The 24,584-nt window shown below is 43.4% G+C and overlaps 1 protein-coding gene across 1 annotated transcript; it reads left to right on the plus strand.

Annotated features, from left to right (window-relative positions):
• The first annotated feature begins 7,298 nt into the window (after positions 1-7,298).
• On the plus strand, positions 7,299-21,214 carry Rsad2 (radical S-adenosyl methionine domain containing 2). The gene is made up of 6 exons (XM_055618933.1): positions 7,299-7,638; positions 9,700-9,861; positions 13,131-13,360; positions 15,160-15,309; positions 16,901-16,933; positions 18,529-21,214. Exons 1-6 carry the CDS (start codon positions 7,299-7,301, stop codon positions 18,691-18,693), a joined length of 1,080 nt encoding a protein of 359 aa, XP_055474908.1. The 3' UTR covers positions 18,694-21,214.
• Positions 21,215-24,584: the final 3,370 nt, after the last annotated feature.

The following is a 24,584-nucleotide window of genomic DNA, read 5'->3' on the forward strand; positions in this document are numbered from 1 at the left end:
TGGAGTTTGCCTTGCTTTGGTCCAGTATTTCCTCACTGTGATCTCATCCCTTCCTTTCGGAATGGCGATGTATATTTTGTCTCAGTAGATGCAGGAAGTATGTAACTTGCTTTTGTTTTATTTCACAGCACATCACAATGAAGAGATCGGTTAATGTCTCCGAAGAGACTTTGCACTTTCCAACAGTGAGAGACTATGGGAACTTTTGAAGGTTAACTGAATGTGCTTTGCATTGTGATATAAGGCAGTGGGTCCTTTGGAGCCAGGGAGTGGAATGTGGAATGTCGTAGTTTGAATGAGAAATGTTGCCCATAGACTGAGATATGTGAGGCTTGGTCCCCACTTGGTGATGCTTGGAATGGTAATGGCTTTAGGTGGTACAGCCTTGCTGGGAGAAGTGTGTTACTGTAGGTGGGCTTTGGGAGTTTAAACCCTTGTGTTCTTTGTCTGCTCTGTGCTTGAATTTGACGGTCTGACCTCTAAACTTCCTGCTTCCCTGCCACAATGGACTCTCATTCCTTTGGGACCACAAACTAAAGTAAACTCTTGATCCCGTATGCTCTATTGGTCACAGCGTTTTGTCACAGCCAGAGAAATTAAACCAGGACATCACATATAGATGTGCACTACAATGCTATTTAAACCGGAATCCCTAAATAGCCGGGGGGGGGCATACCCTCAGCAACAAAGAGTCAAATTTTTGAGTGCCAACTTAAGATTCCTGAGCAGGAGAGTCTGGTGACACGCAATAGCTGGTTTGTACCTGTAGCAATTTGCCCATGTGGGCACAGAGATGAGAAAGTAGAAACTGAGAAAATGGTTCAAGTGCCTTTGGCTGAGCAAGTGGATGAATTGAGGAGTAGCAGGCATGTATGTATTCAAAGGATTAGCTATCATTGTCAGCACGTACGGAATTTGCTTTCAGTTTCCCAAGGACTGAAAAGGAGCTTTTCTATTTCCATTCAGAACATTGGCCTGAACTCAGCACTTTCTGGTGTCAGAACAAAGTTGAAACGAATGAAATTATTTTAGGCATATATATATATATATATATATATATATATATATATATATGCTACCTATTTATGTATGTGTACATATATACAGATATGTATATTAGGAAGGGTAAGTTTAAGACATTTAAATGTAGTAATTAATACATTCCAAAATGAAAATGACTCAGATGTGAAGTTCCAGTTCACTATGCTTTTGCTAGTCAATTTAGTTGTAGGAAATTAAGGAGCCAATAGAAATTAGAGCTGTGAGAGCACATGGCTATACAGAGCCATAGAATGACAAGGCCTCCCCACAGAGAAAAGATGTCATATAATTACATACTAATAAATTTAGATGTCACAATATAAACAAAGAGGTTAGAAAATGAGAGTCAACAAAAGAGATTCATCAAGAGTTATGACGATAGACTCCAAATCTTAGGTCAAGCACAAAAAAGGGTGAAGAAGCTCTGAGTGGGTGTATAAGTACCAGGTATGGTATCAGAGAGAGGCGAGCATCTCCTAAGTGACTCTAAGTCAGGCCTAGCTGACATCAAGATGAAGAATGCTGTGCTTTGGTCACTGGTGCACTCTCTGTGTGACAATTCAGTGAAGATTTCCTAAAGACTATGACGTCTGCAACTCAGTAAACAGATACCACAGTCCAGCGAAGCATCACAGCCCCAGAGTGCATGGAAGAGGTTAGGAATGTACTCGGAGGCAGGGTGGGGGTAAAATCCCTAGCTAAGGAAAAATGCTGATGACCTTTAGCTGTTGTCACAGATTGTTTGTGTTGTTTTCAGTAGAAGACTCCCAAGGAGAAGACAGCAAACATGGGCCTCCCTGATGTCAGGGATGACTCAGAGCCACCTTCAGCACAGAAGATCCTCTCTCCCACTTTGACTTATGCAAGCCATGCTTTGGAGTGGATACAAGTACATAAGAGCTGCTCTTTCACTCCTGGGAAGGCACAGGAGCCATACACTAGCCTTTGCTATAATATAGAAGAAGAAAATGATAAAAAGGGAGTTTGAGGAGAGTCCTAAAAATATCTAAACTCAGCCATCATTCTGAGGACTGGCCTTCAAGCCATTGTGAACAATAGGACTACAAATTAGGCCAAAAGCCAAATTTACAAGAATTAGATGTCTGTGGAGGTCATTGGTCAGTACTTATGGCTGTATTGTGGCTTAAGGCAAATGCTTACATAAGTTCTGTAGAAAGTCTGGCATGTGGAGAGGGTCTCATGGATAAAAAGCACTTGCCAGAAAAGTGTGAAGACTTGAGTGTGTGTGTGTGTGTGTGTGTGTGAGTGATCCCAGTACTCCTAGAGAAGATGGGAGGCCAATATTGGAAACTCCCCAGAAATCTATGTACTCCCCAGAAATATATTAGCCTGAAATATACAGTGAAGCTACAGGAGACCCTGTCTCAAAAGTGTGGAAGGCAAAGATCAGAACCCAAGACCTAACCTCTACAACCATATGAACTCCCCAGATTATATAGAAACAGAATCTGCACATCCCTGCTTTTCTGCCCTCTGCTGGGAAAGGAGTTAGGAGAGGCCCAGCCTGCCCTCAGAAACACATAATGACTGAACTGTGAGCTCTGGAGAGCAGGGATTGTCACTTCCTCACTTCTGTTAGTTACTTTTCCCATTGTTGTGGTCATGTACCTGACCTGAACCAACTTAAAGGCAAAAGAATTCCTATTGGCTCAGGGTGTGATGGGAGATGGTAGTGAAGGCATGGAGGCAGGAGCATGAGGGTCCTGTCACACTGTATCCACAGTCAGAAAGCAGATAGAGATGAATGCTGGTGCTCAGCCCCCCTTTCCGGTGTCCTTCAGTCTGGGCCTACAGTGCGCAGGACAGTGCTACTCACGTTCAGAGAAGGTCTTCCCTCCTCAGTTAAGATCCCTGGAAACACCTGGATATACAAACACAGAGACGTTTCCATCGCAATACTAAACTAGTCAAGCTGGCGATAAAGATAACTATCACATTTATATTTCACCCACACTTGTTGATATTTTTATATGACAAGTTCAAAGGTAAATCTAAATATGTTTCAAAGAAAAGGAAGATTAAAAAATGAAAGCATGTCTGAATACTTGATTTAATTAATTAATTAATGCAATGAATGAAGAATGAATGGAAGAAACTGGCCTGCATAGAGAAGTCTTATTAGCAAAGATAGGGTAATACTGTTATGACAGTCAGTTATGAAGCAGTGCGGCCGGTGTTTAAACACCAATTGAGATCTTGCTCCTGAGTGAGGCAAGTGTCCTAAACTGTAGTGTGAACCAGCAAGCAAACTACAGCACAGTGCCAGGCTCACGAGGGGAGTAGCCATTCCTCCCTCGAACCCATCCTTAGTGCTTAACCTGCACCAGCCCTTTTGATATCACAATCTCATGGATGAGCTAGGCACAGCTATCTGTGTTTCCCAGAAGTTTTTCTTGCTTCTCACAAGGTCAGGCAGGTGAAGAACTGGGTTTGGAGCTGAGAAGAGCCACCTGCCTAAGCACAACAAACAGATGTTTCCACCGTAATACTAAGTCTAGTCAAGCTGACAATGAAGCTGACTGTCACACTTATATTTCATTCACACTTGATGAAAATTTTACATGACAGCCTCTCAGGGCAATCTCAATCAGGATGCATCAAAGATGAGGAAGATGGTGTGATGAGAGCATGACCAAATACTTGAATGAATGACACAATCAAAATAAATCTCAGGTCTCAGGCAGGTAACAAAATCTAACCCAAAGTATGTGATTCCAAGTCATCTGGGGAAACTTTTCCTTGAGTGTTGGGCTTAACATTGAAGTCACATGCATGTGACCTCACAGAAGGCATTTCTCAAGTTGTGTCTTTATTTGCTTGGCTTTCAAGGACTTGAGTCAGATAACTCTGGTATGATTGAATTCACTAAACAAAAGTGTTGTGTAGCAGAGTTTACTTTCAGTTTCACTAAACAAAATTGTTGTGTAGCAGAGTTTACTTTCAGTTTCCCGGTGCAGAAAACACAAGTTTCTGTTTCCATTCACAATAATGGTTTATGCTCAGTGCAGACAGTGTTCAGCTCCTCTGGAAGATGAGTGTTCTCCCTCTTCACAAAGACAACAGGAGATGTTTAAGGAGAAAAGTAGAAGTCCACAGTGCTGTACCTCACCATCATCACCTAGGTCCTGAGTACAATAATACCTCTACAGCATCTCCATCCAGGTGCTGAGCACAGTACCTCAGCATCACCCAGCCATTGGGCACAGTACCTGAGCATCACCCAGTCTCTGAACACAGTATCTCAGCAGCAACATCTGGGTACAGAACTACACCGAAGATTTAACCACGACTCCTTTGCTTTTCACTGGACATATATAAACAACAATCTGACAAAAGAGGGATCTAGTACAGTCTAGTTCAGGACTCTATTATGCTTCATGAGAAGATGTGAAAATGGCATCTGAAGCTCTGGCTCAGTTGGTAAAGAATCTGCCAAGTAAGCATGAAGGCCTGAGTGCAGATCTCAAACGCCCATATAAAAAGCCAGCATGTGCCTGTCGTCCTAGCAACGGGGAAGGCAAAGTCGGGCAGGTTACCTGGAGCTTGCTGGGGTTTCAGCCCTGCTGTGTCTGTTAGCAAGTCCTAGGATCTGGCTGTCTCCACATCCCCAGTGCTGGAATCACAGGCAAGTGATACTACAGGTGTCATTATTTACATAGGTTCTGAAAATGAAACTCAGGTTCCCCCATTTGCAAGGTGTTAGAGCATGGTCTTTCCCCATGAGGGCAGAACAATTTCACCTCGTTGCCATTTTGGAGCAGCTTCTTGTTCACTAAGCAGGAAGACAGTTTAGAGATATCCGCAGTATAGTAACAGAGAAGTGGGGAGATGCCACAAGACCCTCACTCGGAACACGGCTGTGACTCCTCCTTCCTGTCACTAACTCTAGTGATCTTGGGGAATACTAGGGCATATGGGAAGTTTAAGGTGAGCTGAAAGGGGGGGGTGCTGCATGATGAATTTTTCATGAGGGCCTCAACCATGATGGGATGGGACTTTGCTAAGATGTATTTCTCTGTAAGTAACATATCCGCCAAGCTCTATAAGTCCAATAAACTCATCAAATTGGCCTTTGCTGGAATTGTGTTTTGGCCCTTCATGGCTGCCCTAACTGAGATGGAAACGTGTTTGTTCTCCTCAAGAAATGTTAAGGCAATAAAAGTCATGCCCTTTATCAACAGAGTTATCTTCCCAGACCCTGTATTTTATTTTCTTACTCTCAGTTTGTAGATGGTCCCTTGGATGGATCCATATCTTGGCTCCAGAGTAATGATCCAGTGAACGTGGGCTTATAGTCATCTTTCTGGCATACCGACTTCTTACCTTAAATAAATACCAATACTGGCCAGCTGGACCCCCAAAATGCTTCCCTGTCTGGCTGTCATAACAAGCTTTCCCTGACTCCCAGTCAGAAGAAATACCTACCTGGTTATTAAATTTGTACACCTGGAAATCCAAATCTAGAGTGGATAGCTTTATAAATGTACACAGAAATAAATTGCACATGTGTAAATTCAGTTCAAAATGTGTCTTGAATTACTATCAGGGCTGTAAGTGTGGATGAGTCATAAATGAATGTCATCATCATATTTGGGCCATGTCCCCAAGACTCCATCACCACATGCTATATTGCAAATACCCTCCAAATCTTATACACCATGAAGTAAGAATCACTTCTCATATCCGGATGTTTGCTAAGGTACGTTCAACCTGCACTCTATTTACAGAAGAAAGTAGGTGCCTTCGAGATAGAGGGGGAAGAACTGGAAACAGTATATCTGCTGTTAAATGGACAAAATGTTCCATTTGAAGAGGCTTTAAAGATGACTAAAGGATATGCATAGAAGAATTTTAAAGCCTAATCTTGATTCAAATATATATATATACATAATATATATATATATTACAGTTTATTCAGTTTGTATCCCAGCTGTAGCCCCACCTTCATTCTCTCCCGATACCACCCTCCCTCTCTCCCTCATCTCCTCCCATGTCCCTTCCCCAGTCCACTGATAGTGGAGGACTTCCTCCCCTTCCATCTAACCCGAGCCTATCAGATCTCATCAGAACTGTCTTTCAGAGTCTTCCTCTGTGGCCTGGTAGAGGGAGGTGATCAAAGAGTCAGACACTGAGTCCACGTAAGAGACAGCCCCTGTTCCCCTTACTAGGGAGCCCATTTGGAGACTCAGCTGCCACTGGCTACCTCTGTGCAGAGGACTAATCTTGGTTCTTACTGTTCCTCCAACAGCTCCTACCAAATCTCCTGGCTTGCACTCTTTAGCCATGGGACTGCCTTACTCTCTCTTCTTCTGGAAGAACTAAAAACAACACAAAGAAAACAACTCGAGGAACATGGAGCTCCCAGAGAAAGATGTCAGGGGGAAGACAGAGACATCAAAAGAGGAGAAGTTCAGAGATTGAGCAAAGCAAGTTTAACCTGTTGTCCTGAGGGACCTTATTACTGAGATGCAGGCGCTCACCTGGAGGAAAGACACTGTCCACATGCTGTGCTGTGTGACTGTCAGTATTGTGGAGCTGTACCATGATGGCAAAGCTTTAAAGAAAAGCACTTGAGAAATATTAACATCGTATGTCCTTTAACAATATAAAAAGAGAAAGCACTAATTACTAAGGAATCAAGCTTTACTTTGCCAAATTTCTCTGGCATTTTTGACTAAATAGCAGTCTTGAATCCCTTTTCCTTCCTTCACTTACAGAGAGTTGCCAGACACTGCCAAGGTCAGCATACATCTGAATTGCGACATAACAAAAACAGAAGTTTTTGATGCTCTTGTTTTGTTTGTTTGTTTGGTGGGGGTGGGGTAGGGATGACAGAACAGTATTTAAAGATTGTTAAGTATGCATGGATATTCCTTACAAGAGGCTTAACACATAGTGTGTGTGTGTGTGTGTGTGTGTGTGTGTGTGTGTGTGTGTGTAAGACCCATCTGTCAGAATCTGGTGGTTGCTGGAATCCTTGCAGCAGCATCAGGACAGAGGCTGTTTACCCAGGTCATAGGAGCAGCCTCCAGGGAAAAGCAGTGTGTTGACTTCCATCCTGAGCTTCGCTCTTGGCTCTGGTTCAACTTTCATTTTCAGAAAACAGAAACTCTTTCCAGCTGAGACTTACTCAAGGGCGGTGTGGTGTTTCCTTCCTCGTGACAGAATGCTAGGGGGTGTGGCTGGTCCACAGTTTATAAGCCCTCATAGACAGCCACAGGTGAGTGCTAGTCACCATGGGGATGCTGGAGCCCACTGCTCTTGCTGCTCGGCTGCTGAGCCTGTTCCAGCAGCAGCTGGGATCCCTCTGGAGTGGCCTGCTCATCCTGTTCTGCTGGCTGAGAATAGCACTTGGGTGGCTAGGTCCTGGAAAGGGGCAGCCACAGGTCCAGGGTGAGCCCGAGGAGACCCAGGAAGAACAGAACAGCACTCAGCCCACAGTCCCTGTCAGCGTCAACTACCACTTCACTCGTCAGTGCAATTACAAATGCGGCTTCTGCTTCCACACAGCCAAGACATCCTTTGTGCTTCCCCTGGAGGAGGCCAAGCGAGGACTGCTTCTGCTCAAACAAGCTGGTAAGTTCCTGGCCCCGGCAAAAGCCAGGATGCTCTGTGACAGGGAGTTGCTCATATGATGGGCCAGGGAAGGGCTTCATGAGAACTAGACACAGCACCACCAGGCAGGGAACAGGTGATTTTGAATGAATGGGCAAGGAGCATTGAGTCGACAAGAAGGACCTCCAGTCTGGAAGGTGGGCTGGCCAGGACCTTGAAACAAACACTTGTTACTGTGAACAGAGGTGCGTGGACCGTGACCCCAGTTTCTCCTCACGTTTAGAAACAGGCATTCAGGAAAACTGTATAAGTGATAAGAGTTTGCCAAGAGGAATACGATTTCCAGAAACACTAAGTGAGGAGAGGAGAAGGGAAGACCCAAGTCCTCCATGTGAACAGCCTGGCAGAAGCTTCACCCTGTTCCATCTGTATTCCTTGTTGGAAACTTTTCTCTTTCTTTAAAAAAAAAAAAAAATCTGTGTATTCACATCGTGTGTGTGTGTGTGTGTGTGTGTGTGTGTGTGTGTGTGTGTGTGCGCGCGAGCGCGCGTACTCGTGCTTGTGTGCTAGTCTGGTCACCTGCTTGGCATAGCAAGCCTGTGAACATCAAAGGACAACTTCAGGTGTTAATCTGATCTTAGACAGGGTTTCTCTGTGGTTCACTGCTGATATTGCAATGTTGATTAACATTTAAGGCTCACAGATTCTCCTGTCTTCTCTTCTCATCTCGGAGTAAGAGAGCTGACATTTCACTCTCACTAACATGTTCAGGTTTACTCAGGTACTGGGGCTTAGAACACAAGTTCTCAGAGCTGTGTATCACACACTGAGCCACCTCTCTAGCCCCATATGAGCCTTAAAATAATTTTTGGCAGGCACATCATGGGATTTTTCTCCCAAGATTTGCTGTCCCACTCCAGCAATCATTTTCAGGTAGCAATTCAGCAGTGAAGTTCAAATGCAGAAACTTCTCCAAGCCTGCCCTTCCTTCCTCCTCTCCTTCCTTCCTCCCCTCCTTCCTTCCTCTTTTCTAGTCTTTCCAGAGCACCTACTCACCGACGGACTGCCTTCTCTTTCTGCTCACTCTTTGACTGAAGCGCAACAGACATGTCTAAGTGCCAAGCGTGCTAACTACACTTCCAGATGACTCACTCTGCCAAGAGGTCTCCCTGGAGCACAGCAGGGGAAAGAGAGAATTATTGGCCAGTGCTCCAGGTGCACACTGGCCTCTAGCCACCACACTGACCCCGTGGGACTCCCAACTGGATTTCTGATACTCACGTTAGGCTGGCCTGTGATAATGAAACCATACAGTACAAAGCACTGCTCAGTAGGATCTCAGCTGACTCACTCAGCTCCAGGCTATCCTGGCTCATTACCCACAGTAAAGACGTGAGCCTTGCTACCTCACTGGGACCTACATCAAAGTCTGGTCTTAGTAATGTAGCCACAGCCTCTGCTTTCCTAACTGAAAGCATGGTTTCTCCTTAAAATGCAGCTTTTGGATTCACCTGCCCACTCATGTAAGCTGTTTGGCAGAGCCACAGGCTCTGAGTCCTGACATCACAGCCATTATGATCTCATTACACACATGCATACACACGCACGCACACACACACACACACACACACACACACACACACACGCACATGCACGCACACACACAATTAAAAAACAAAAAATGATAAGGTTTATTTTTAAGTATGTATATGCGTGTGTGTGTGCGCGTGTGTGTGTGTGTATGTGCGTGCGTGAGTGCGTGAGTGCATGTGTGTGCACTCGAGTGCATTTGTTGATGTCCCCAGAGACATAGGGAATTGTGATCTGCTGAAGGTGGGTGCTGAGAACTAAACTCTGGTCCTCTGAAAGAACAACAAACACTCTTCACTGCTGAGCTACCTCTTCAGCCCCATAAACCAATAATGAACGGTGTTTGGAAATATGATATAACGTATGATATTATATATTATAAATATAAACATAACACAAACAATATATGTATTTATAATATAGAAATATAAGTAATGAAACAGGTGTTTGAAAAGTGCAAAAGTGCAGGGTATTTTTTTTTACCCCTCACAGGTATGGAGAAGGTCAACTTTTCAGGAGGAGAGCCCTTCCTGCAGGACAGGGGTGAATATGTGGGCAAGCTTGTGAAGTTCTGCAAGGAAGAGCTAGCCCTACCCTCCGTGAGCATAGTGAGCAATGGCAGCCTCGTCCGGGAGAGGTGGTTCAAGGACTATGGTAAGCTTCCTTGGATGACACCTTGGACACTGCAACTCATACTGTTGACTCCTGCATTTCCATTCCCCCTGGGCTCCAGGCCAAAGCGTTGGGGGAATTGGGAGGAAAGAAAATGTAATTTGAACTTGTTCACTTCTAACATGTCCTATGTATGTATGTATAATTTGTGTATGAGGCTGGGTTATTTTGTTTCTTTTGGGTGCTAAATAAGCAAGTATGGAGAAACAGATAACAGAACGGGCCAGCGCACAGCCCTTTGCCACACCCTTCTAATTTAGCAGACATGGATAACTAGTGCCTAAGTTTAGCCATTACTGAAGAAAAGCAACACACTCTACGACTATGTTAATGTCTCTGTTAGACAGAGGTCATGGTAGTGAATGCCTTTAATCACAGAATTCAGGAAGCAGAGACAAATGGATCTCTGTGAGTTCAAGGCCAGCCTGATCTATATAGGGAGTTCTAGGTCAGCCAGGATTATCTAGTAAGACTTTTTTATTTTTAATCCCTGTTAGGTCTAAGCTGATTGCAAATCCAGTCACATCAGAATCTCGTATCACCATATCACGTGGCCTGGCTGAATTCAGGGCTCTGAAGATTTTCTGAGAATGCCAATGATTGAGTTGTCAGCACTTGTCATGTTGTTAGAGGAATACACGGCACAGGGCAGCTCCTGAAAATGTGTTCAGTTATGACTACTTTCTGTTTAGAAGTCAGTTCTAACCCTCCCACCAGAGTTCCTTTCCCTGCCCTTGCTTTGTGACCCTATGGGGCTCTAGAGTAATTCAAAGGGAAAGCTGGTACTTTTGGTTGGTAACTTCACAGAATGCTTCTGCAGGGATGCCTGCCGGCAGAGGCTGTGCTTGTGGGTGAGGTTGTCTATGAAGTTTGGACAGGCAAGGAGGATTTTTTAGAAGCAGGAACAATGACACAGTGACTGGAGGAAGAATCCTGGGTAGTGCATTAAACCAGGTAGTATATTAAACCAGGCTTCTGTGAAGGGAGGCACTGCATGGGGACCAGTGGGAGGTACCAAGTGAGACAGAAAGGAGATGACAGAATCAGCGTGAATAGACAGCAGTGGACTGTGTTTTAGGGAGTGGCCCTGGGAAACACCCTTCCTGTAGGATAGGCTCAAAATATCTGTACCCGTGGCAAGGGGTGTGGACAGGAGGATCTCTGCAGTACATGTCAGAGACTGGCCACCCGGAAATGGTGATGTAACCCGGCATCATTGCCTAGAGAGGAAGGAACACACATACTGTAAATGCCATATGTGACGCCCTCTTCATAACAGTCAGGTAGCTGCCAGTTACAAATGTTAATTGACTTTTATACTAGACGGAAACTTGCCATATCCTCAAATTACCCAGGGCACATAAAACAATATTCTGTGTTAAATATGTTAATTAAGAATGTCTGCAAATAACTTGAAATTGGATCTACGTGCATGAGGAAAAGCTGGTCACAGGCTTACAACCCCTCCAGTTAGGAGTTTGGCAAGAACCTTGCAGTGAGAGCAAATACAGAGCAAACAACAGCAGGGCACAGGCATGAACCACTGTGTCTGGACAGGACATCTGGTCCTAAGCTATCTCTAACTGAACCTACACAAGTTCAGCATTCTTTCGAGCAGCAAACCTCAGGCAATGTTGGGGTTCTTTTCACACAGAAACCTCACTTAGGTCTTGGATCAGAGAGTGTCATAAAGTACTGGTCACTCAGGCACATATTGTTAAGTGTGTGGCCACTGGGACCCCAGGCACATCACACATCTGTCTGACACAATCTTGACACATGTTCCGATGGCTGGAGCTTACAAACATCACCCACAGTGGTTACACAAGCTGTTGCAGCAGCCATAAGTGCAAGAAATACACAGTACCCCACCGGAGCCCCAGAGCTTCTGGAAAAATGTAAGGACTGAGTTAACAGATGGGCTCTGTCAAGCCATTCCTCCCAAGAACTGTGATCAGGAGGAGGAGACATTGCCGAAACAAGCATAGAGAGGTGTCAGGATTCAGTGATGGACTCACAGATATCTATCTGCTCAGCACGTCTAAATCAGTCAGCCACAGTGCTCCTGGAAGAGACTGGTTTTATGTGTTTGATTTCGAACGTCTGTTTTCCCTTTGTTAGAGACTATATGTCCAGTTGTCTCATCCTGGTATGATATCCCTTCAGGAATTTACTTGAGAACCAGATTTGGAATACTTTAAGTTGTTTCAAATAACAGCCTTACTCTGGTTCTGGTTTGTGCTTCTTAAATACAGATCACCATGAATTAAGCCTAAAAAAGAAGCTAAAATTAGTCTTTTCATGATTAAAGAGAATAGTATCCAAAAGAAATTCTAGAACTCTTAGATTCTCGGTAATGTCAAAAGGATTTTTAAGATAAAATAGAAAATTTTGGAAATTCTCAATAACCAGGAGACCTCACCTTGCTTAGCTGCAAGTAATGTCTCAACTTTGAGGATGCCTACTCTTCTCAGAAAGGGAAAAGCAGGGAGCAGGGAAGGAAGAGAGAGAGGTCACAAGAAACAGAGAGGAAAACCTGCAGAAACCAGTGAAGAGAGCCCCAAAACGAAGATAATTTTCAATATTTTCTGAGCTCTTCAAAGGACTCCTTATCAGAACTCTTAACTCATGGCTTTGCAGGGTGGAGCCTGTTTGTACCATGGTACCTACACCCAGCTCCTCTTTATCTTGGTTTTCTCAGCCTCTAGAGCAGTTGTACCTGACATAGCATGGAGTGTCTGAAAAATATATGCATAGTAAACAAAATGTACAAGGCATATGAAAAGGAAGCTCACAAACCTGGCAAAAAACACTAGATATCACCTATGATGCAATTTTGTCTGTGTGCTGGGCAAAGCAAATTGTTCATAATTGAAAGGAATAGGCTTCATAATTCATATACTCTCTATAATGAAACAAGTGCAAAAACCTGATTAAAGTATTCCAGTGATTACTCATGCACATACCTATATGCAGTTAAAGCTGATCACCTTAAGTAGCTCTCATGCTTTCATTAAGCGTGCATGAATTTTAATGATAATATACATAATATGTGTAATTCACATCCCCAATGAGACAGCGAATCACAAAATTCTTTAAAACACAACCAGGAAGACAACCTTTACTGTAAAGAGATGTAAATGAATTTGAGGGTCTCAGGGAAAATTATTATTATTATTACTGTTATTATTATTATTATTATTATCATCATCATCATCATCATCATCATCATCATCATCATTTTCCTGCAGGAGAGTATTTGGACATTCTTGCTATCTCCTGTGACAGCTTCAATGAGCAGGTTAACGTTCTCATTGGCCGTGGTCAAGGAAAGAAGAACCATGTGGAAAACCTTCAAAAGCTGCGGAAGTGGTGCAGGGATTACAAGGTGGCTTTCAAGATCAATTCTGTCATTAATCGCTTTAATGTGGACGAAGACATGAATGAGCACATCAAGGCTCTGAGTCCTGTCCGCTGGAAGGTGAGTCTACACTAGGACATATTTGGCTTCAGTCTACAAAACTTTCAGGAGAAGCTTGGATCAGTGACACTAAAACAACAGAAACACCCAGGATGTTGGAATTAACTATCCATGACCTTGGCTCTTCTCTCTCTTAAGTTTGAATCCTCAGTATTCTTTGATTCATATTCTGTTTCCAAATCTTGAAATGATTTTCTTCAGGAATTTTCTGAGAGTGAAGGTCAAGGTCATGTTCAGTGCTTGGAGATGTTCTGAAGAGTAAATTTTCAATAAAAGAACATTTTCCCCCATTCCTGTCATGTTATTGTTGGGCCTAGATGTTCTTAAATTCTGAGGCTCTTGAGTTTCCATTGAATTGCATGGTGACAGGGGAGTCTATAGAGCAATGTCAGCCTTTGTTCCAAAATAAATTCCTTAGGACTGGCCCAAACAGCAGCCACTGGAAGGCTCTGGCTCACAGGATACAAGTCAGCCTATCATAGATAGGATCCACAATGTACAGCAGAAATTCACTGCAAATTCAAATTTTCTACCCCTGGCTGTTCAGAACCCACCAAGGGGGCTCCTAAGAAAGCAGCTTCTTGAACTCCTGCATCCACTAATGTCCATCCAGTAAGAGCAGGCCTGGTCAGAATGGTTGGCATGGGCATAACTATTTAACAAGCTGCATGGTGACTCCTATGGAGCTGCTTTGACTCTGTGCCTGGATGCAGAGCGGACACACCTGGGAATAAGATTTGGGAGTTGATTTTTGTCATGGAATATAACGTGCATGTTCCATGTTCCATCACACTTGTATGTGTAGAACATGGGAAAGTGGAGTATATATCAAGATGAACTGTAAAACATCACGGAAGTTGCCAATTGACTATATTTTGAAAGCAGGGAAGAATTTCCACATGTGGGGCTGACCAGTCAAAAGGGTCCCAGCAAGACCAGAGTCATGCTCACTTAAGGAAAGCTGACATCTCAAGGTCACCTTTGATCTTCCTTAGATACAAAGTATGCCAAGACAGAGGGAGATAAAGATATGATATAATTTTTCCTTTGATTGTACTGTAATATGTTTGGAAATAAGCTTGGGGGAAGCTAAAAATGCTATATACTTTAAAGATTTTTTTTTTTAATTAGGTGTATTGAAATAGAATGTCAGCACATCCTCAGACATGGAATAAATGGGAAATAGCTAAAGAAATATGGATGGTAAAAAGAGCCAAGACTGGCCAATAGAGAAGCAGAGAACTTTGATAGAGGAGCCCAGAGACCTAAGACCTGCCCCTCTTGATCACCTGTTATGCTGCTCACCTTTTTTTCTCCCTCAACTCAGCCCTACTCTGACTCTTCGTGCCCCTCACTATCCTCCTTTCACCCTCTTATTCTTAAAATTCACATATACATTTCTCTCCTTGCTTTAGATTGCTCTTCTCTCATGAGTATTTTTCTACAAATCTTCTGCATCCTACTCAGGATACCTGATCAGTCATTTCAAGATAATGGCTCTCAGTGGCAAGGGTCAGGTCCTGTTTATTCTTAGAAATCTCTGATACCTGTGGGCTCTTTACTGATGTAAGCAACATTCCAAGGGAAAGCATATTTACTTTGTTAGCTCTATTACTTGTGGCTCAGAGCCTCATATTCTAAGCCCTCAAAGATTTAGCAGCAACTAGCAATTGTATTCTGAGCTCGCTCATCCTGAACTGGGTGGAGTAACCACTTGAGAAGGATTTTTTGTTCCCTGTAGGCTTGTATTGAATGATGGTGGAAGGCTCTCACCTTACACATGCTTTATCTTCTCCCAGGTTTTCCAGTGCCTTCTGATTGAGGGTGAGAACTCCGGAGAAGATGCCCTGAGGGAAGCAGAAAGATTTCTGATAAGCAATGAAGAATTTGAAGCATTCTTAGAGCGTCACAAAGACGTGTCCTGTTTGGTGCCTGAATCTAATCAGAAGGTTGTATGCAGCAAAAGCTGCCTTGTTCACTACCACAAATCTACACTGATTCTAAGTGGGGAAAGTGGTGACTCTCTCTCCTGGGAGCTTTGCAATTGCTATGTTATTATTCTAGACATTCTGGAAGAAGAAAGAGCGAGGAGTACAATCCTAGAACCAAAGAGATAGAGGAGAGTCACGGCCACCTGTCATCTGGGGGTGGGGTTCTTCAATGACATTGATTTCTTTTCTACCCAAGAATGTGTTTGACTAGACCACCTCAGAGATGGTATGATTAAATGTATAATCATATGTATAGCTCTAATATAAAATTAACACACACACACACACAAACTCTACGTGTGTGGAAAGCATGTGGGTAGTACTCAAACACTGAAGAAAGTTATGATTGCTTCCATGTTGGTGTCACCCTCTCTACTGATTATCACCCTCTCTATTCTTTGCAAGTTGGATAAAATGCAGAAAAAAATGGCTTGCAATTCTCAGGCTCTACATATGAAGTTGCCAAGGAGCAGGGTTGTGCTACATTCTTTTATTATTTTATTTGTGTTTTGCATTTGTTTGTTTGCTTGCTTGCTTGCTTGCTTGTTTATTTGTTGTTGTTGTTTTGATGGTGATGGTGGCTTTCACAGTGTGGTGCAGAGCTGGGTAACTGGGACCACAGACTATGTGCCCTGCATATCCAGAAATTTTAACTGATCTAGAGATGTGTCTTACTTGGGAAAATGCCTGCCTAGTGCTCTGGAATCTCTGGGTTTGATCCTCCAGCATAGCTAAAAACTGTCACTGCAAGTCTGTAATCCAGCATTCAGGAGAACTAAAAACTCAAGGACATCCTTGGCTATGTAGTAAGGTTGAGGTCATCCTAGGCCAACTGATGACCTGTCAAAAGGAGGGGATATGGAACGGGGGGAGAAAAAGAGGAAGAAGAGGAAAGGAAGGAAGGTGAAGAAAAGGGAAAGGAGGGGGAAGAAAGATAGAAGGAAGCTGGAAGAAAGAGAAATTATATTATTTACTGCCTAGCTTTTATTAGGGGTAGAAAAGGTTGTCAAAACTTCCCTACAGACAGTTCAGCAATGCCCAATACACCCAAGAATGCGAATCCACCTCGAGTCAGATCACAGAAGGACCTGGGGCTTCAGAAACACTGGTCTTTCCAGAGAACATGATTTGAGCAAGCATTGAAAACCTGGGAGATTCCTTGAAGGGTGGCCACCTGGTGGGAACTGAGAGATGACAACAGCTCTCCTGGAAATAGCTGGAGGGGTGAAAGAAGCCAGGGCACTGGAAGCAGCCTGAGGGGTAGAATTCTTTTGGTCTGAGGCACAAAATCCAGAATTACTGGAAGAACTGGACCCTGTAGTCCCTCCACTGCTGAGGGCCACTCAAAGGCCTGCAAGTAGATGGAGAATGTGGGAAACATAAAAGGCAACACACACAGACACACACACACACAGACACACACATACACACACACAAACACACACCACACACACACACACACCTTTGGAGGGACAGCCAGTGAGGTATATGGAACAAACAGTGTGTGTTGTATGAAAACTAAATTGTGATTCTTTTTTTTCTACTGCAGATGAAAGACTCCTACCTTATTCTGGATGAATATGTGAGTATTCCCCATGAATTATGAAGTCACTGGAAAGCTAGTGGTGCGGCAGTGTGATGTGCTGAAATGAGCACATTCAGAGCACATCTGTTATGCCCGGTGTTCCTCTGCTGGCTTTATTGTCAGCATGGTACAGCCCTGCCTTCACATGCCGAGTTCCCTCTCAGCACATCCCAGGGCACTGGACTGGCATTAGCCACCAGGAGATGGCACCCCAGGGAGCCATGCATCTGCAGATGTCACACACAAGTAGAGGCCTCCCCTGTGTGGCCTGGCCTGGATCTGAGGGTTCTGCACTGTCACCTCTACTGCACACTGGCTTGGATAATCCAGGGGCTTCGAACACTTCCACCGCAGATGAACCTTGACAATGGGAGGAAGTCTCATTGTCCCCTTCAGACATCATTAATATTATCTCCAGGACCATTGCTTCCAAAGGAAAACCCGCCCTTATTTTAAAAAAAGGAAAAAAAAAAAAAAACACAGTTGCTTCCCTTTTCTTTGTTATTATTATTTAGAATGTTCAGATTTATAACTTCTGCTGATATTCTCAGCAAAGAACAGACAATTCCTTTCCAGGCTGTGCCTTTTTTAAAAAAAGAGCTACAAAAAGGACAAAGATCACAGCATTGACCCTGGCCTTTTGAGTAGTATTTCTTTAAAACTTTTGTATTTTGTTAATCAAACAAATTAATCAACAATAAATTACAGCAATTGTATTTATTGTCGACATAAATTTTATGCAGTGAAAAGGGGGAAATGACCATAGTAATGCTCAGTTTATGGATCTAATGAGGACAATGAAAATTATTTTGGAATATAAACTCTCATGATTAGCTGGAAATTTTGAGCCATGCTCTTCAGTAAACCATGTGATCTCCACATAGTTGGAACAAACATGGAAGAATCAAAATTTATTTTGATTTTTTATTTTTTTATGACTCAGTGTGTTCCCCTGATCCTCTCAGAATGTTTAGTGTAGAGACACACAAGTATGAAGACCTCATTCCTGCCCACAACGCTGGGAAGGAGAGGGTCAGAGGAAAACAAATGGATAGAATGTGTTGGGGGAACTTTCGTCCTTGTGCCAGCCCTTACTCACCTCAGCAGCTTCTGTCTTATCCCCTGCTCCTTTCAGGAGAAGCCTGTGTGAGGATTCACATCCCACACAGGTACCAATTTACCAAGGTCATTCAGCTGAGCTTCCTCACACTGCAGCGCTGCTGCCACTTCACTCTGCTCTGCCCCCTCAGTTACCTCGGTGCACAATGTCTAAACAAATCTGGACATGCACATTTAGAGGATGCTCTGAATGTCCTCTCCACTTCAACAGAGGGCCAAGTCGTAAGACTGTTCTGTTCATGACCCTGGGCTGCCCCTACATAGTTCAAGCCGCCCTCTCCACGGGTGTTAGTTGTGTGAGTTGGCAGTGGAGCCCGAGGATTTTAGGGGCTATCTTTTAGGGGCTCTCTTAGATATCAATAACACTTGACTTGGTTGGGATATGAGAAATATTTTCTAAAAGGATACCCTCAGCTGAGCTTCACAGGATAAACCGTATGGGAACATACTTATCTCTACCTTGTATTCCCCAGATGCGCTTTCTCAACTGTACTGGGGGCCGGAAGGACCCTTCCAGGTCCATCCTGGATGTTGGCGTGGAAGAAGCGATAAAATTCAGTGGATTTGATGAAAAGATGTTTCTGAGACGTGGAGGGAAGTATGTATGGAGTAAGGCGGACCTGCAGCTGGACTGGTGAGGCTGAGACTTGGTGACTCTAACCAGTTACAGGAAGGTGCCTGTGAGGCTGTCCTCCACCATCCCACATCTTCCGGCTGCCTGTGGATTGTTGTTATTGAGAATGCCGTCTGTTTTTCCTCAGTTCAACCAAACTAAGAAAAGCAAAGCCATTCTAGGGCAGCTTATACAACAGATGATTTCCTTGTGCACAGGGATAGAGCTCATTCCACAGAGGAACAAGGTTCAGTGGTCCCAAAGAACCAACACTTAATTTGTATTTGAATTGTTTTTGTGATTTTTTTTTAATTTACTGTGAATTTCATGTTTCCTTTTTTTTCCTTTTCCACCTAAGAAAATAAGCTGTTTTCTACTAAATTTGCCAGTTTTGTCACCAGGAAAGATCACAAAATGTGTCCTTCAATTACTGCTGCCTATTCTGATGCTTTTCTGCCTTGGAATCTTGGACTTTTTTTTAAACTCGGAAGTATGGAACGAATGCATATCTCACAGAGACAGAAATAAGGATCTTACTCATTTGCAGAGAGCGTGTGGGAAGAGTTACCTCCAAGTATGTGCTGTCCATGGCCCCAGGACCTGATGCTGCTTCAAGGACAGCTGCTCTACACTGCACCAAACTCCTTCAAGGTTCCTGACAAAACCAAGATACACTGTACCACTAGTGGCATGGTCTCCTTGGTATTGAGGCTTCCTGAGGCTGTCATGCTAAAATAGGAGCTTGAGTAAAAGGTTGTCTCACTTTTCTGAAAAACAACAGTGGCTGTGTTTCCCATCCATGAGCCATGGAAGCATAGGTGGAAAGGACTCTGTCCAGGACACAAAATCTGACTGGCTTGGCATAAATGCATCTGTGGCTCCTTGGCATACTTCTTGACAAACTCTGAAATAAGAACGAGTCTAGGGCAAATGAGAAAAACTAGTTCCTTCTCTACACCACAAAGACAGAAGAGAGAATGTGACTTAGTCACAGTCTTCTTTCTGTGGAAGAATTGCATGAGTTTGTCAAACATAGAGAGCACCTCACTGTTTGGAAATTAATAACTTCCTATCAAAGGGCAACATCATGGGAATTTTTGTTTCGCCTAACTCCCCTGCTATTTCACTGCTGCCACTAGAGGGCACCGAGATGCTGGGTTTCATTAAGCATTTCAGAAATTTTGTTTCAGGGTCTTTTAGGAGTTGGTGAATTTTGGTTCAGTTCCTTCATTGTTTGCTTGGTTTGGGCGGGTTGTTGTTGTTGTTGTGTGTGTGCTTGTATTAATACCAAGAATTTTTCTAAGGAACTGGAATTTTAGGCATTTTTTTCTTGAAAAAGATGTTCATATATCACTTAGGTCACTAAAATGCAAAAAAATGCTGTTGTCTCATCAAAGAGGTCAAGTTGTTCTGTGTTTTCTATTTTGTTTGTTAGTGTGGTTGTTTACCTATTTTTGCTCGAATCTATAATGAACTATGTGGTCCAGGCTGGCCCTGATCTCATGATAATCCCTGTCTTAGCTTCCTAAGTGCTGGAGATCACACTTGTACATTACCCAACTCCTATACAGATATTTTTGAGAGAAAGTTGAGACACATTTCCCTTCAGATTTTTGATGATTTTTAGTTAGGTCCCACTTGGTCACATGACAGGAGCACAAATTTGAAGGTGCAGTACACTCTTTTGAGTCAGCATATATTTTCTTCTAGCTGGGGGAACGTGACCAACCCTCTCCCCCAAGAAAAGAACAATATGAAGAGAGTACACTTGGGAAGTGAGCCATTCTAAGTGCACCCCCAATAAAACAATTCCCCTCCTAACCCCTTGTACGCTCACAGGATGTGTAAGATCTCTATGCTTAAAATTTTCAAAACTCCTCTCTTCTTAAAGGGAAGAATTACATTTTATCATCATTGTATAAGTCAAACTTGGATTACCTTTTCAGTGTTAAGTCTGAGTGTTCATTTTGTGAAACATTCTCTCTTTACTGGTAAAGTGAGGAGTGATCTAATTGACATTTGTTAAATGTTACAGAGAGGTACCTTGTGTCAGATGAGTGGTTGACTGGAGTAATTATATGGTAAACTGGGATTTACTTAAGAACTTTGGAGGGGTAGGGCACCCCATACTGATTTTCAAGCCCTTGGCCTCTCCATTATACAGTGTTAAATGACAAAATCTTAGACTGTTTTAAGCTGGAAGCTGCCTGGTGTTATTTGGCAAAATTATCTAGAAAAAAAAAAAAAGAAAAAGAAAATGGGCTTGAGTTTGATCTGCACTGGAGTTTGGGTCTAATAGTTGCATAGATAAACAGCCAATCAAAGCAGCAGCAGTAGATTCCTTCCAGCAATAATGCAGCTCATGCCCTACCCTCCTGATATACGGGTACTGTTTGATAAGCTATTATTGGACAATGAACAATCATGCAAGCCTTGAGTGAGGTTCGGTGTTCGGGAATATATGTATCTCCCTGTAGAATTACACTGTGTTTTCAGGCATCGCTCTAAGGTATGGTAACATGTTCTACGTATTAAAATGTTTTGCACATAGCCTAAGACTCTGTGTTAGTTTCTCTTTGGTTTGTTATAGTCTCTCTACATAGGGAGTTTGCTAGAAGTGAGCTCACCCAGGAGACACATCTTGGAGTATGGCGTTAAACTCAACCAAGTTATGGATATTTTCAGCTCAAGATAACCCAGTGTTCAGCAGGGCTGCATGGAGCTGAGCCACTGGAGAAAATGTTCTAGTCTAACGTGAGAGCCATTGTTTGGGAGCTCAGCAATCAAAACCCTGATGATCTCAGAAGGACTGCTGTGCAACTGGCCAGAGAAGGTTGCCCCTAAGCCCTTACTGTGCTGCCAGTGTGAAGGGTGCTCCTCCTTGGTAATTCTCGGCCATCAGTGTGAAAGGTATTGCTTCTTAGTAGTTCTTGGTAGGCAGTCTGGGGCCTGGAACCAAACCTGCTTTTTCAGGCCCAGTCCCCATGAGATGGCAGGGTCCTGACTCTGACTCTGTTGTAAATAGACTCACTCAGCAGAAGTATGAGATATCCACAGTGCACTTCACCATAGTCAAGCAAAGCCAGCAAGATGAGAACCTTCATAGCAGCAGTCCACCAGAAAGGCCTATTTCCAGCCCCAGATCTGAACTGAGTGAGGATTTTAAAAGACTCAGTGGCACCCATCGAACCCCGCTGATTAACAGTGATGGCCATTCAACTCTGCTAATCGGCAATGGCGGCGATCAAACTCTGCTAATTGACAATGGTGGCCATCCAACACGGCTGATGGATATCTTCTCCCAGGCACTTCCCACCTCCACCCCTGCTGAAACCGTCACTGAGAGGTGTATGCATTCAGTGAGTCAGCAAGGAGGGACGCCTTCGGACTTCGATAGTTCAGCAAGTGCACGGAGAGAGAGGGAGAGAGCTAAAGAAAGAGAGACAGACAGACAGACAGACAGAGACAGAAATAGAGAGACAAACAGAGAAAGGAGGAAAGGAAGAGAAGGAGCAGTGAGAGATTAAACTTCAAGAAACTAGACTCGGTCTCCTCTTTAAATGGTTCTACATTGTATTTATTTTAAAAACAACAACAACACATAGAGGAGTGGCCCTTTTAGATGTACCCTTTCTACAAAAAAATTGCTGTGTTTCTATTAGTTAATTTTTCTTACTGCTGTGACAAAATACCTAGACCCATAATGATGGCGAAAAGGACAAAAATCAAAGAAAGACATTTCCCACACATTCAACCAACAAAACGCAGAAGGCTGACCAGGATGCTGACTCAGCAGGGAAAGCCACTTTGCCCCAAGCCTGGTGGCCTGAGTTCAGTCCCAGGATCCCATGTTGGAAGGAAAAGCCAAATGTGAGCATTGTTCTTCCACCTCTGCATGCACACTATGTACTCACACCCCTGCTTACACACACATACCCCATACACACATAAGAAATAGTTAGTAAGTTAGTTAGTTAATCTGAAAGGGAATTTTCAACAAATCAATCAAATGTGAAAATGAAACTGACAATTGTTTCTGAACAGACATATCACAAAAGAGACAACCCCAATGTCAAAGAGGCATTTCAAAATGTGTTTAACAACCCCAGGCTCTGGACACAGGAAATTAATATACAACCAAAGGAAATAAATGTTTAACAATGACACTACCAGTCAGGAGGAAGAATGTCACATAGCCAGGACCCTTCCTGAACCCTAAGGCCGAACAGGATATGCATATTATGTGCAATGAGGTGGACATATGACTCTTATCAGCCAGGGATTCTGTGAAAACATCACCCATATCTAGCACATACCCATGTCCCTTCAGATCAAAGACATGCAAGGATATCTTTAGCATAATACCCCCAACTATCAGTTAATTCTTGGTTACAACAGAATGATTAGTGAATTGTACTGTGCAGGCAGAAGAGCCTTTGTAGCAAAAAGGGTGAACAAAGTACAAGACGGATAAATTTGAAAATAAAGAGCAGAGTGAAAGAACAAGACAGAAGGACCATGAACTATGGCTGAGCCCATACAATTAGACTGAGCTGGAGCACATCTTGAAGAAATGAGTCATGCTTTTCTCTGCTGTGTGTGTATTGTGGGCTTTTTTGTTTGTTTGTTTGTTTTTTTGTTTGTTTTGTTTTTTCATGATGGAGTCTTATTATACATCTATGGCTGGACCAGAACCCACTGTGTGGACCAGGCTGTCCTCAAACTTGCAAAGAGCCACCTGCCTCCCCCTCCTGAGTCCTGGGATTAAAAGTGTGCACCACCATGCCTGACCCAGGGTTGTCTTTTGAGGAGAGGTAGAATGTTGGGCCTGAAAGAAGGCACACAGAGACCTTGAAGTATGGCAACAGTTCTAATTCTTAAAAAGAATGGCCCACTCAGATGTGCTCATTCTGTGAACAAGCATGATGATCCTTCTCCTCACTCTTTCTCAGTTCTGTGACAAAATACTTTACAAAAGCAAATAGGAAGGGTTATGTAGACTCACAGTTTGAGAGGACACAGCCCTTTGCAGCAGAGAAGGCACAGCGGGTGCTTAATCCTCTGCCCTTCAAGGAATCATCTCTTAAATGGCCCCTCTTAGGTGCCTCTAACTCAGGCCCAGCCCATACCAAGATGAAGCATCTGTGATGCAGGGCGTTGGTCACTGATGCACTCTCTGTGTGACAATTTCAGTAAAGATTTCCTAAAGACTATGACGTTTGCAACTCAGTAAACAGATTCCACAGTCTAGAGAAGCATCATAGCTCCGCCAGAGTGCATGGAGCATGTCAGGAATGCACAAGTACTTACAGGTAGCTAAGGAAAAATCCTGGTGGCCTTTGGCTTGTTTTTCATATCACATTGGAATTGTTTCCAACATGTGATTGTCAAGCAGAAAAGGAGAAAAGGGGACTTCTATGATGTCAGCCATGGCTCTTCACCTTCAGCAGCTTGCAGGAAATCTTTTCCTCTTCTTTGGCTTTTGCAAACCAGGACTAGGAGTGGATCTCAGTCCCTGAAGGCTTCTTCTTTCTGGGAAGGTGCAGGAGCCATGCAACAGCCTTTGCTAAAATATAGAGGAAGAAAATAGTGGAAGGGGAGTTTGGAGAAAGTTCTGAAAAAATCTAAAACCAGCAGCCACCCTCGTCCTATCTGCCCTTCAGGTTTTAGGTGTCTTTGACAGTCCTTGGTACTTATGATTGTTCTATGGCTTAAGACAAATTCTTATGTAAATTAGTAAGTCCCAAAGGAGGTCTAGGCTGTGGAGACTGGGCTGTGGGTAGAAGCACTTGCAACTGTGAGACCACGGTCTCCTGCTTTGTGTTTGATGGTTAATTATTCCTCCCCGCCCCCGAGGTGGGCTCGCTATCTTTTATGAGCAGAGACTCATGTACCGCAAAAGGATATCTGTAATTT

Source organism: Psammomys obesus, unplaced genomic scaffold (assembly GCF_907164565.1).
Source record: "Psammomys obesus unplaced genomic scaffold, mPsaObe1.curated_primary_1811, whole genome shotgun sequence".
Lineage (NCBI taxonomy): Eukaryota > Metazoa > Chordata > Mammalia > Rodentia > Muridae > Psammomys > Psammomys obesus.